The sequence below is a fragment of the Cebus imitator genome, unplaced genomic scaffold (genome assembly GCF_001604975.1).
Source record: "Cebus imitator isolate Cc_AM_T3 unplaced genomic scaffold, Cebus_imitator-1.0 Scaffold427, whole genome shotgun sequence".
NCBI lineage: Eukaryota > Metazoa > Chordata > Mammalia > Primates > Cebidae > Cebus > Cebus imitator.
Genome location: NW_016107742.1, coordinates 242,356 through 255,895, shown reverse-complemented (window position 1 = coordinate 255,895; position 13,540 = coordinate 242,356). Strand labels below are relative to the sequence as shown.

The 13,540-nt window shown below is 46.6% G+C and overlaps 1 protein-coding gene across 3 annotated transcripts in view; it reads right to left on the bottom strand.

Annotated features, from left to right (window-relative positions):
• Window positions 1–341: 341 nt before the first annotated feature.
• The window catches only part of SYT11 (synaptotagmin 11), a 28,842-nt gene continuing 15,643 nt past the window's right edge, over window positions 342–13,540 (bottom strand). The window contains exons 3-4 of one of the 3 annotated variants that reach the window (XM_037731885.1): window positions 5,227–5,350; window positions 342–4,353 (exon numbers count right to left, since the gene is read on the bottom strand). In XM_037731885.1, the coding sequence (XP_037587813.1) occupies window positions 4,034–4,353; window positions 5,227–5,350 (444 nt within the window). In that variant the 3' untranslated portion in view covers window positions 342–4,033. The remainder of the gene's footprint in view (window positions 4,354–5,226; window positions 5,351–13,540) is intronic. The other 2 variants (XM_017509956.2, XM_017509955.2) reach the window with 2 other exon arrangements.

Genomic DNA, 13,540 nt, shown 5'->3' with positions numbered 1-13,540 from the left:
CTTCCCAAGTAGCTGGGATTACAGGCATGCACCTCCATGCCTGGCTAATTTTTTGTATTTTTAGTAGAGACGGGGTTTCACCATGTTGGTCAGGCTGGTCTCAAACTCCTGACCTTGTGATCTGCCCACCTCAGCCTCCCAAAGTGCTAAGATTACAGGCGCGACCCACCGCGCCTGGCTGGAATCTGCATTTTTAAACAAGTGCCCTTAGATGATTCCGAATCAAGTGGTCTGGGGACCATGCTTTGGAAAACATGCCCTAGAACATCGTTTTGGAGTCTGAGTGTTAACCTCACTGAGAGTCATCCAGCTTCCCAGAGAATCATGCTGACGTCACTGTGCCTATTTAATGTGAATCAGTCTTTATTTTGCACTTGCGTGGTGCATTAACAAATTCAACATACAAGATAGCATTACATATTGTAGGTTAGCATTACAGCAGTATGCAATTTCACACAATTCATGTTAGCTTTTTCAGTTTTTTCTTTTTTTTCAAAATTTGACACATTAATTTTATTTTTGAGTTTCATTTTTACAAGAGAAGACACAAGGTAAAGAAAGACAACCACTTCGGAGAGGGATCATAGTGAGGGCAATGTCACTGTCATGGCCATAGTACAAGTCTTCTGAGAAAAGGGACCTGCGTTATTCCCTCTCCTGAGCAAGCGGCCCCTGTCCCACAAACCAGTTCTATCTGTTTTCACATCTAGAGCACTGTCCATAAACATGCCCATCTTGGCTGTGCTCCAGTGAGATGACCCCAAAGAAGGAATAACTCATTAAGGGACCTTGGTTATTAAGAAAAATTCTTGTCTTCCCAAAGGAATCAAGATATCTGCAGAAAAGGAGCAACTCTTGGAAAATCAGAAGTGACCGACCATTCCCTAACCTGTTCCTGACCACGAATGCCTTGTGCAAAAATTAAGATGTGACTCTCTTGTCTTTCTTTCAACTGACTCTCAGGAGGAGGCATTCCTCCTCCACTCTTTATCAGCTAGCTCTGGAAAGAACAGATGTGAAAAACCAAAGTCAGCTAAGAAACTTTGGGACAGCAAAGTCAAGGGCACGATGGATCAGGCCTGAGGTAGGAGGGAGGAGCCCTGTACTGTCCACCTCTTTGCCTTTTTCTGACAAAGACACTGAGGCAGTTCCTAGGCTACAGAACTACTGGTTCCTCCCCTGTCACCTCAGCACCCACTGCTCAGTAGACCCAAAGAATGCAAGGAATAAAGCTACAAGGAAATGGGAAGAGAGAGGAGTGGGGTGAGGCTGTTTTCCCAGACATTTGTCGGAAGGAGCTACAGAGGCACACACAGCAGGGCAAAGACCAGACTATCTCCACCTGTGGTTTTGCATTGTTTCTGGGAAGGAAACAAAAGCAGGTTTGCTCAGCGATTTCTGATCTTTAGACATTAAGGCGATGAAGAGGAACCATTAAAACTTTTTCCTAATGGGGCTTCAGAATGCTCCTGTCAGATTTACATTAAACTATCTCCAAATGCATTTTTAGAAAACAAAAATTATTTTCTTCTACTTATGATACAGTATTTACATTTCATGGGGTATAGGACAGAGACTAGTGGTGTGACCCCAGCTGATGGTGAAATAGTGAGTCAGATTATGGAGGATGAGGGTTGTCAGGGACAAGAACAGAGCTTAGGCTTTGTGGCTGCTCAGAATTGCTCTGCATTGTCAAGAACACGGGCTGAAACCAAACAAAAGGATTTGGGGGAGCAGAGTGGTTTTAAATCCACAAAAGCTAAGGGAACACTGAAAGCAAGGTCACCCCCACCTCCATGGAGACTCAGCTTTCTGACGCCCTTTGCCAAAGCAGGCTTCAAAGTGATGTTCTTGTGTGGAAGTGGACACTTCAATCTCAACTCATCTTTCACACCCTGGATCAAGCTGTTAAGCAACTGCTTGACTGAGTTCCTCCTCAGATGGGCAAAAATATCTACTGCCTATCCAAGTTTAGCTATTTTATTTTATTTTAATTAATCAATTTTTGAGACAGGGTCTCACTCTGTTACCCAGGCCAGAGTGCAGTGGTATGATGATCATGGCTCACTGCAGCCTCTACCTCTGGGCTCAAATGATCCTCCCACCTCAGCCTCCTGAGTAGCTGGGACCACAGGCATGCACCACCACACCTAGCTAATTTTTTGTATTTTTGGTAGAGATGGGATTTTGCCATGTAGCCCAGGCTGGTCTTGAACTCCTGGGTTCAGCCTTTCAAAGTGCTGGGATTACAGGCCTAAGCCACTGTGCCTGGCCCCAAGTTTACCTATTACAGAGTCTCTGCCATCTGAAAAGTCTCAACGTTAGAGACACAGCTGCAGTAGGAGTAAGAAGACTTGAATTCTAATCCCAGAAAGATGCTGAATCTCTCTCAACCTCTATTGCCCAGTGGTGGTAGAATTGCACCCTGTAGTTCCCCCATCCCTCTACCACGTGGAAAGACATAAATCCCAAGAACTATGCAGCTTGTTTTGAGGAAAAGAATGCTCTGAAAGAATCCAACTTATCTTCATTCACTCAGTCACACTGTTTTTTTTTTTTTTAAGAGCTAAATTTTTATTTAAAAATTTAAGGAGAAAGAATCATTTCTGAGGTTCCCCGTTTTATAAAGCAAAACTAACCTCATTATAACATCTAAGCTATTTGAGAAGACGTTAAAGCATCTCTATGGTCAGCATTTCTGGAAAAACAAAGGCCACTGTAATTCTTCAAACCTCTGATGACTTCCAACCCATCAACCAAGAAATGGCTGTCACTACAGTAGATAGCTGCAAAGGGGAACAGCAGTCCTCACTTGTCTCCTCCCCTTGTCCTTTTACCTGAAAACAACTTTTAGGATCAGCTGGATGTGTTCACTGGTGCTATCCTATAGCTGAATTTGAAGTCTCCAAGGCTCCTTTTAGAGAAGTCATCAAGTCTGATAAGAGTCCAAGATCTGATGTATTGGATGTGTAAGCCTGATGTATTCTCTGTGCTTCAGTTAGGTCTGTTAGTTAATTATAGACTGTCCTTTACTGCTTCATAGCAGAAGGGCTGATAGAAAAAATACCCCATTTCTCAATTCCTCTTTCTCCTGCAAACCTTGCCTCATTCATCCCACCTTTGTTTCTTGGCTTATTACAGACCTCTAGACCTTGAGCTCAGTCAAAGAGCAGAGATATAAGAGGTAATAAAAACGAAAGATGGCAATGATGAAAACATGAGGTTTTATAAGAGCGAAAATTTTCTTCTGCAGAGGTGGGGGGTGGGAGAAATTCTCCAGAGAAGCCCAGTTAAAAAAAAGTCAATTTCAGGTAATCAGCAAATACAATTCGGCACAAAACACAATTTCCATGGATTAAAATCTGCAACTTGATATTGGCAGTTAGGCTAATTTCTTCAGTTTGTTAGACATGCAAGTATATGGTTACATTGTTATATATAGATTTGTGGGGGTCTTTCCCTCTCTTTTGTCCCCATTAAAAAAGAAAAGAGGCCAGATGCAGTGGCTCACACCTATAATCCCAGTCCTCTGGGAGGCTGAGGCAGGTGGATCACCTGAGGTCTGGAGTTCAAGACTAGCCTGGCCAACATGATGAAAACCCATCTCTACTAAAAATACAAAAAATTAGCCAGGCGTGGTGTCGGGTGCCTGTAATCCCAGCTACTTGGGAGGCTGAGGCAGGAGAATCACTTGAACCCGGGAGGTGGAGGTTGCAGTGAGCCAAGATTGCGCCATTGCACTCCAGCCTGGGCAACAAGAGCGAAACTCCATCTCAAAAAAAAAAAAAAAAAAAGAAAGAAAGAAAAAGAAATTCTGGTGCCTTATGCCTTGCAAAGGAGAAAAAGCCATCATTGCTAAGAACCGATCTGCAGCTGTGGTCATGTAGGGTGTTCTTTGTGGAGTGTGTTTTATAAGAAATTTTCTTCTACAACTAAAATGAGGTTTTGAGTCCACTTCTCTGTCATCTCTTTCCCCGCCACATCCCTCCCCAGCCTGGCCCCGGGGGGGCGGTTAGAGGAGAGAAGAACAGGATTAGTACTCGCTCAGAGTGTGCCACTTGGTCACAGGCTTGCGGGGGCTCTCGCAGACCTCTCTCCAGTGTTCAGCACCACTGGCTGTGACACTGTGTGCCCCCAGGATCAGCCTCCCCACCACCTCGTTCTTAGTAGTGCGATCGAAGTCGATGACGAGGAACTCGATGCTGATATCAGGCAGGAGGTCAGTGGGGATGTCATAGATGAAAGATTCGTTGAAGACGGGGTTCAAAGTGCACTTCTTCACGTGGGTTTTCTTCTTGGCGATGCGCTTTCTGCCGTAGTAGACGTTCACCTTGACATAAGGATCTGGGGCCCCCAAAGAGATAAGAAAAAGGGAGAGAGGCCTATGACACAGTCCTCCCTTAGGTAACGGTAATTTCATGTTGGAAAGGGGGAGCGTATCTTTGATGGCCACCCCATGTGTTCTTCAGGGACTGCACAGTAACACACACTGATTGTATGTGAGCCTGCCTGCCTGGACGAGAGGCCAAGGAAACCCAGAAAGATTAGAACAGACCAACTTTCTCCAGTCAGATCTGAAGAAATCCCGTGGTACCAAGAGTATTTTAAAGGGCGCAGTGATAAATGCCTGCAGCCTTTTTGAGAAGTTTCACTTAGCACCTGGCATGCATATTATTTAGGATACCTTCCCAAATGTAAAGACCCCATTTGTTCAACTGAAGAACCTTCCAAGCTAGGAAATCTACCGGACGTGGACATTCATCAGGAAGAGAATGTCGACAGAAAGAGGAGCAGATTAAAAGTAAAAGAGGTGGCCGGGCGCGGTGGCTCAAGCCTGTAATCCCAGCACTTTGGGAGGCCGAGGCGGGTGGATCACAAGGTCAAGAGATCAAGACCATCCTGGTCAACATGGTGAAACCCCGTCTCTACTAAAAATACAAAAAAAAAATTAGCTGGGCATGGTGGTGCGTGCCTGTAATCCCAGCTACTCAGGAGGCTGAGGCAGGAGAATTGCCTGAACCCAGGAGCCAGAGGTTGCGGTGAGCCGAGATCGCGCCATTGCACTCCAGCCTGGGTAACAAGAGCGAAACTCCGTCTCAAAAAAAAAAAAAAAAAAAAAAAAAGTAAAAGGGGTGAGGATCTTAAAGTGTGGAGGTCTATCTGGGTCACAGGCAACGAGTGGGGGGTGGTTCAGACAGTAAGAAATAGGTTGAAGTAAATAGCTGCTACCTGAGAGACCGGTGATATCCATCTTCGGCAAGTGCCTGGCTTTGAGGACCACCACTGTCATTCTCTGTGCCACAGGCTGATATGACAGAGACACCTGGAGCTCCCCTCTGCTGATGCACTTCTGTGAGGAAGAAATGGCAGGTGAGAACCCTGCCAGAGGGAGCAGGGCAGAGCACTAAAAGCGTGCAGAGCAGTGGGAAGAGGCTGGGGGAGGACAAGCGCAGGGATGAGAAATCTGTTGGAAAGATGCTCATCCCCTGGAAAGGTGTTACAATTTTATTTAACAAGGAGGGAGAAAGGAAACATTATAACCATAATTCTGATATTAAACAATTTGCATGGAGAGCCAGCACAGCCTTGGATTTATGAGAATGACCTCTGGACCCAGTCTAACCTGGATTCAAATCCTATTTCTTTTTTCTTTTTTTTTTTTGAGAAAGGGTCTCACTCTGTTGCCCAGGCTGGAGTTCAGTGGCATGATCTTGGCTCACTGCAGCCTCCATCTCCTGGGCTCTAGCAATCCTCCCACCTCAGCCTCCCAAGTAGCTTCGACTACAGGTGTGTGCCACCACGCCCGACTAATTTTTTTTTCTGTAGAGAGAGTCTCACTACGTAACCCAGGCTGATTTTGAATTCTTGGTCTCAAGTGATTCTCCCACCTCAGCCTCCCAAAATGCTGGGATTACAGGCATGAAACACTGTGCCCAGTGCTATTTCTTATCCGTGACCTTGGACAAGTTATTCAACATCTCTGTACTTCAGTTTGCTCGTTTATAAAATGAGGGCGAAAGGTAGTACCTACCAAACAGCATTATTAGAACGGTTAAATAAGTTAAATTGTGTAAACTGCAATGGTGTCCAGCACATAGTGTGTACTACAGAAGTCCATTCTCTCATTTGGGTCTTATCCTTTAAAAAGTTCTGAAGACTGTACGGTGGGAGGTAGGAAAACTGGGTTTGAGTTTTAACCTTGATGCTTACTCACCATGTGGCCTTAGACAAGTCCCTGAACTTTCTGGAGCCTGTCCCTCCATTTCACAAGTGAATATCCACACCTGCTTTGCCCACCTCAATGTACACTCCAGTGTATCTTCTCCAGCCAAGTCAGCTTCCTCCCCAGAGCCCTGATCTCTGTTTCTCCATCTTTAAATGTGATGCTAGAATCCATTTTGAGCTTGGAAAAAAACCTCTGGTCCTCCAAAAACACTTTTTGTTTGTTTTGAGACAGAGTCTTGCTCTTGTCGCCCAGGCTGGAGTGCAGGGTGCAATCTCGGCTCACTGCAACCTCCACCTCCCTGGTTCAAACAAATCTCCTGCCTCAGCCTCCCAAGTAGCTGGGATTACAGGTGCCCGCCACCACACCCAGATCATTTTTGTATTCTTGGTAGAGCTAGGGTTTCACCATGTTGGCCAGGCTGGTCTCAAACTCCTGACCTCAAGTGATTCGCCCGTCTCGGCCTCGGCCTCCCAAAGTGCTGGGATTGCAGGCGTGAGCCACTGCCCCCAGCTCCTCCAAGAACGTTTTAAAGAACATTTGCATAGGCACTGCATGCCAGGTGTTGAGGATCCAGAGCTGATAGGACTCAGCTGTTGCTCCCAAGGAGCTTATCACTCAGTAGAAGAGACAAAGAAGTAAATAAACATGTATAGGACTTGTCAGAAAAATGAGAAGCCTGTCTAAGTGCTCTGAGCACCTACAGCTGGGAGATTCAGGGAAGGCTTTGCCAGCTGATGCCTGGACTGAGTTGATGGGGGTACAAAACCATGAAGCAATGGGCAGAGAGAGAATGTCAGGCAGATTGACAGCAATAGCTGGCACAAAGGAGTTGGGCCTGACAAGGTAAGCTGTGTGCAGAGAATGATTGAGGGTTGAATATGCCTGAACTGGGGGTGGCTGACAGGAGGGGCAGGTCAGGAACCTGGAAAGGTGGGCAAAGTGAGGGTAAAGAGCTGTTGGGACACTACCAAAGAGCAGACTCAGCGGCACCCACATAAGAGGAGGTCAGTGAGTACAGGAGTGGCAAAGCTGTCATCACTTTTTTTTTTTTTTTTGAGACAGTTTTGCTTGTTACCCAGGCTGGAGAGCAATGGCGCGATCTCGGCTCACCGCAACCTCCGCCTCCTGGGTTCAAGCAATTCTCCCGAGTAGCTGGGACTATAGGCTGTGCCACCATGCCCAGCTAATTTTTTTTTTTTTTTTTTGAGACGGAGTTTCGCTCTTGTTACCCAGGCTGGAGTGCAATGGCGCGATCTCGGCTCACCGCAACCTCCGCCTCCTGGGTTCAGGCAATTCTCCTGCCTCAGCCTCCTGAGTAGCTGGGATTACAGGCACGACCACCATGCCCAGCTAATTTTTTTTTTGTATTTTTAGTAGAGACGGGGTTTCACCATGTTGACCAGGATGGTCTCGATCTCTTGACCTCGTGATCCACCCGCCTCAGCCTCCCAAAGTGCTGGGATTACAGGTGTGAGCCACCGCGCCCGGCTTAATTTTTGTTTTTTAGTAGAGACGGGGTTTCACCATGTTGACCAGGATGGTCTCGATCTCTTGACCTCGTGATCCACCCCCCTTGGCCTCCCAAAGTGCTGGGATTATAGGCATTTTTTTTTTTTTTTTCTGAGTCAGGGTCTCACTCTGTTGCCCAGGCTGAAGGGCAGTGCTGAGATCTCTCGGCTTTCTGCAACTTCCACCTCCTGGGTTCAGGAGATCCTCCCACCTCAGCCTTCTGAGCAGCTGGGACTACAGGTGTGCACCATCATGCCCAGCTGAATGTTGTATTTGTTGTAAAGATAGGGTTTCACTAGGTTGCCCAGGCTGCTCTTGAATTCCTGGGCTCAAGCAATCTACTCACCTTGGCCTCCCAAATTGCTGGGATTACAGCCGTAAGCCACCACGCCTGATTATTATTTTGGAGAAGCTGGAAAATGAACTAAAGTCAAGAAAGACCACATCAGAAAGCTCCGTTAAGAGGCGGCTGCAGGCTGCGCATGGTAGCTCATTTCTATCATCTCAGCATTTTCGGCAGGCTGAGGTGGGTGGATTGCTGGAGCCCAGGACTTCGAAAACAGCCTGGGGAACATGGTGAGACCCCATCACTACAAAAATTAGCTGGGTGCCGTGGTGTGTGCCTATAGTCCCAGCTACTTGGGAGAATTGATTGAGCCCAGGAGGTCGAGGCTGTAGCGAGCTGTGATTGAGCCACTGCACTCCAGCCTGGGCGACAGAGCGAGATCCTGTCAAAAAGAGGCTGCTGCAATGGGCTACAGAAGAAATGATGGGGACTGGAACTAGGGCTATGGCAGAGGAGATGGACGTGGAGGTAAAATATGTCTCAGGAAGAACTGTCAGGGCTTTTTAGGTTTGGGCAGTTAATTGGCTGTGAAGTGTAGGGATGAGGGAGGAAAGGGTGGACTATTTCTTGTGTTTTAGCTTTAGAAAGTGGGGATGAGGTGGGCTGGGCACGATGGCTCACTCCTGTAATCCCAGCACTTTGGGAGGCCGAGGCAGGTGGATTACAAGGTCAGGAGTTTGAGACCAGCCTGGTCAGTATGGTAAAACCCCGTCTCTACTAAAAATACAAAAAAGAATTAGCCAGGCATGGTGGCACATGCCTGTAATCCCAGCTACTCAGGAGGCTGAGGCAGGAGAATTGCTTGAACCCAGGAGGCATAGGTTGCAGTGAACCGAGATTATGCCACTGCAGTCCAGCCTGGGCAACAGAGCAAGACTCTGTCTCAAAAACAAAAAAACAAAAAGGAAAGAAAGTGGGGATGAGACTGGCATAAAGAAAACAGAAGGAGGTGAGTTTTGAGGAATGTGGAACATAAGTTAAATTTGGAAAAAATCATCCTCCCACTAGCACCCTTATTCCTTGTACCCTTCAGAGACCAAAGAAATGTCATCTCCTCTAGGAATTCTTAAATCGATCAAAAATAGACTGTGCTCATCATCAACCTTATATATACCACACACCCACAAAAATGACTTATTAGGCACTTTTTAAGTGCCAGGCACTGTGATAGAAGCTAGGGCTGAAAAGATGGGTACTGAGGAATCCTACCCTTAAAAAGCTCCCAGGCTAGATCACTATCTGCTCAGGTATGTCTGGTGCAGGAAAGAGCAACAGCAAGAAATATGTTAATTAACTCATCAATAAAAAACAAGAAACAAGCCTAATAATTTGTGCTTCGATTGCAGCCCTTAAGTCATCTCAAGGAATGAAACTGTGATATTTCACGATTTAAAAAATTTCTTGAGTCTATGTTTCATCCTAGAAGCATATGGAAATGCCTCTCATAGGGCATAAAAAATAACTAGGCTGGAATCGGTGGCTCATGCCTGTAATCATAGAGCTTTGAGAGGCTGAGGTGGGCAGATCACTTGAGGTCAGGAGTTCAAAACCAGCCTGGCCAACATGGTGAAAGCCTGTCTCTACTAAAATATAAAAAATGGCCGGGCATGGTGGCGCGTGCCTGTAGTCCCAGCTACTCGGGAGGCTGAGGCTGGAGGATCTCTTGAGCCCAGGAGTTCTGGGCTGTAATGCACTATGCCAATCGGGTGTCAGCACTAAGTTCGGCATCAATATGGTGACCTCCCAGGAGTGGGGGACCACCAGGTTGCCTAAGGAGGGGTGAACCGGCCCAGGTCGGAAACAGAGCAGGTCAAAACTCCTGTGCTGATCAGTAGTGGGATTGCACCTGTGAATAGCCACTGCACTCCAGCCTGGGTAACATAGCGAGACCTGGTCTCTAAAAAAAAAAATATTAAAAAAAAATTTAAAAATACAAAAAATGGCCAGCGTAGTGGCTCACTGCTGTAATCCCAGCACTTTGGGAGGCCGAGGCAGGTGGATCATGAGGTAAGGAATTCAAGATCAGCCTGGCCAACATGGTGAAACCCCATCTTTATTAAAAATACAAAAATTAAGCCTGGGCGCTGTGGCTCAAGCCTGTAATCCCAGCACTTTGGGAGGCCGAGGCGGGTGGATCACGAGGTCAAGAGATCGAGACCATCCTGGTCAACATGGTGAAACCCCGTCTTTATTAAAAATACAAAAATTAAGCCTGGGCGCTGTGGCTCAAGCCTGTAATCCCAGCACTTTGGGAGGCCGAGGCGGGTGGATCACGAGGTCAAGAGATCGAGACCATCCTGGTCAACACGGTGAAACCCCGTCTCTACTAAAAATACAAAAAATCAGCTGGGCATGGTGGCGCGTGCCTGTAATCCCAGCTACTCAGGAGGCTGAGGCAGGAGAATTGCCTGAACCCAGGAGGCGGAGGTTGCGGTGAGCCGAGATCGCGCCATTGCACTCCACCCTGGGTAACCAGAGTGAAACTCCGTCTCAAAAAAAAAAACAAAAAACAAAAAACAAAAATTAGCTGGGTGTGGTGGTGGGCACCTGTAATCCCAGCTACTAGGAAGACTGAGGCAGGAGAATTGTTTGAAGCAAAAAAACAACTAAAGTTTAAACCCACCCCTTGGCTTTTGAAATTAAAATACAAAAGGGAATCAACTTTAAAAAGATTTTCATGGTTTTTCTATGCTAGAGAGAAGCCTCACATTTTGTCCTTACCCATAACATATGTATTGTCAGCTCTTAATTGTACCTTCCATGGGAAGTACCCTCAGCCAGTTTTATTTTATTTTTATTTTTGAGATAGGGTCTCTGTTGCCCAGGCAGGAGTGCAGTGGTGTAATCTTGACTCACTGCAGCCTTGGCCTCCAGGGCTCAAGTGATCCTCCCACCTCAGCATCTAGAGTAGCTCGGACTACAGGCATGTGATATCACGCTCAGCTATTTTTGTATTTTTGGTAAAGGTGGCGTTTTGCTGTGTTGCCCAGGCTGGTCTCAAACTCCTGGCCTCAAGTGATCTGCCTGTCTCGGCCTCCCAAAGTGCTATGATTACAGGTGTGAGCTACCATGTTGGTCCCTCTCAGTGTGTGTTTGTTTGTTTATTTGTTTTTCCCCTTGAGACAGAGTCTAGCTCTGTCACCCAGGCTGGAGTGCAGTGGCACGATCTCAGCTCACTGTAACCTCTGCCTCCCGGGTTCAAGCGATTCTGGTGTTTCAGCCTCCTGAGTAGCTGGGATTACAGGCATGAACCACCACGCCTGGGGTTTCGCCATGTTGGCCAGGCTAGTCTTGATCTCCTGAGTGGAAGCAATCCCCCCACCTCAGCCTCCTAAAGTGCTGGGATTATAGGTGTGAACCACAATGCCCTGCCCTCAACCAGTTTTGAATTACAGTCTGGTTGCCCTTGCCAACCAGTATACTTCTGGGCTGTTTCCTTTTGCCAGAAGTCAGAATGTAATTAGTGAATATAAACTCATTTTTACTATAAGCCACATCAAATGGAAAGTAATCCCTTATGGAAAAGAAAATTGAGGCCGGGCGTGGTGGCTCATGCCTGTAATCCATGCACTTTGGAGGCCAAGGCCGGCAGATCACCTGAGGTCGGGAGTTGAAGACCAGCCTGACCAACATGGTGAAACCCCATCTTTAAAAAAAAAAAAAAGAAAATTGAATGCCTTTCAAAACATTCAGAACTGAGCTATCCAATACAGTAGCCACAAGCTACAGGTGCTTATTTAAATTTTAATTTAAATTGATTTAAATTAAATAAAATTAACATTAGATTTCCTCAGTCACACTAGTCACATTTCAAGTGCTCGACAGCAGCATGTAGCTAGTAGCTACCACACTGCATGGTGCAAATACAGAACATTTCCATCATCCATCATTCGACTGCACTGATCTAGGAAGGACTTTCGCATTGTTTTGGCTACTGCTCCCCTCTGTTTGCATGAATTACAAAATGTTAGCTAGGTTTGATATCCCTTTCTAGGGCCATCCTTCAATACTGAGTATCTAAATGCTAAATATGCAGTCTTTTTTTTTCTTTTTGAGATGGGGTCTAGCTCTGTTGCCCAGGCTGGAGTGCAGTGGCACGATCTCGGCTCACTGCAAACTCTGCCTCCTGGGTTCAAGTGATTCTCCTGTCTCAGCCTCCTGAATAGCTGGAATTATAGGCACCCACCACTACACCCAGCTAATTTTTGTATTTTTAGTAGAAATGGGGTTTCACTGTGTTGGCCAGGCTGGTCTCGAGCTCCTGAACTTGTAATATGCCTGCCTCGGCCTTCCAAAGTGGTGGGAGTACAAGCGTGAGCCACTGCGCCTGGCCTAAATATGCAGTTTTTAAATATAATTCTAACTCTATACACGAGGAAGGATAGGCGAAGGGAAAGGGACATTTGATTTTTTTTGAAGCAGAGTCTCGCTCTGTCGCCAGGCTGGAGCGCAGTGGTGTGATCTTGGCTCACTGCAACCTCCACCTCCTGGGTTCAAGTGATTCTCTTGCCCCAGCTAATTTTTGTATTTTTAGTAGAGACGGGGTTTCACCATGTTTGCCAGGATGGTCTTGATCCCTTGACCTCGCGATCCGCCCGTCTCGGCCTCCCAAAGTGCTGGGATTACAGGCGTGAGCCACCACGCCCGGCAGACATTTGATTTTTAAAGCAGTTTTATTTATAAAAATAACACGAATGACAAGATTACAGCATAGGTTTTCTGATTATTTATTTAAAATTCTGTATCCTAAATCATCCATTCTAGCAAAATCTTCCTAATCCAAATCCCCATACCCCTTTCCTAGTTTTTTTTTTGAAAGTAGACAACTTCTGGTTACCCTTTTCATCATTTTCTCCCCTAAAATCACTCCTCAGGCAACTGTCCTCCATCTGATCCCTCCTTCACCTTGGGCCATCTCACACGGGCAGAATGCCCATCCTCACTCAGCACCCCTTTGCGATGCCGAAGTCTGTAGCCACACCACCACCTGAATGCCACTCCACTCTGCATTGAAGGCAGTTTAATGTTCCCTCAAGCCCCCTCCCTTTCTCTTTCTACCCAATTCCAATTCCAAGTAGCTATGTCAATGGCTCTTTATTTTGAAAGAGCCATTGAAGGCTGGGAGCAAGCTTTGTTTCCCAGCCCCTTGGCCTAGTGAGGCAAAGACCCCATTGCGGGGCAGGCAAGCAGAAGGACAAGGGGGAGAAAGGATTTTATCATGCCTGACAAAGCTGTGGGGCTCAGCTCTCTGACAGCAGTCTCCTTGCTCCTTCAGTGGAACAGAGGAACAGAAACAGTGGTCCTAAGAATAAACTCAGATGAAATAATACTTAGGCAGACTGGGCGCGGTGGCTCATGCCTGTAATCCCAGCACTTTGGGAGGCTGAGGCGGTCGGATCACGAGGTCAGGAGTTTGAGACCAGCCTGACCAACATGGTGAAATCCTGTCTCTACTAAAC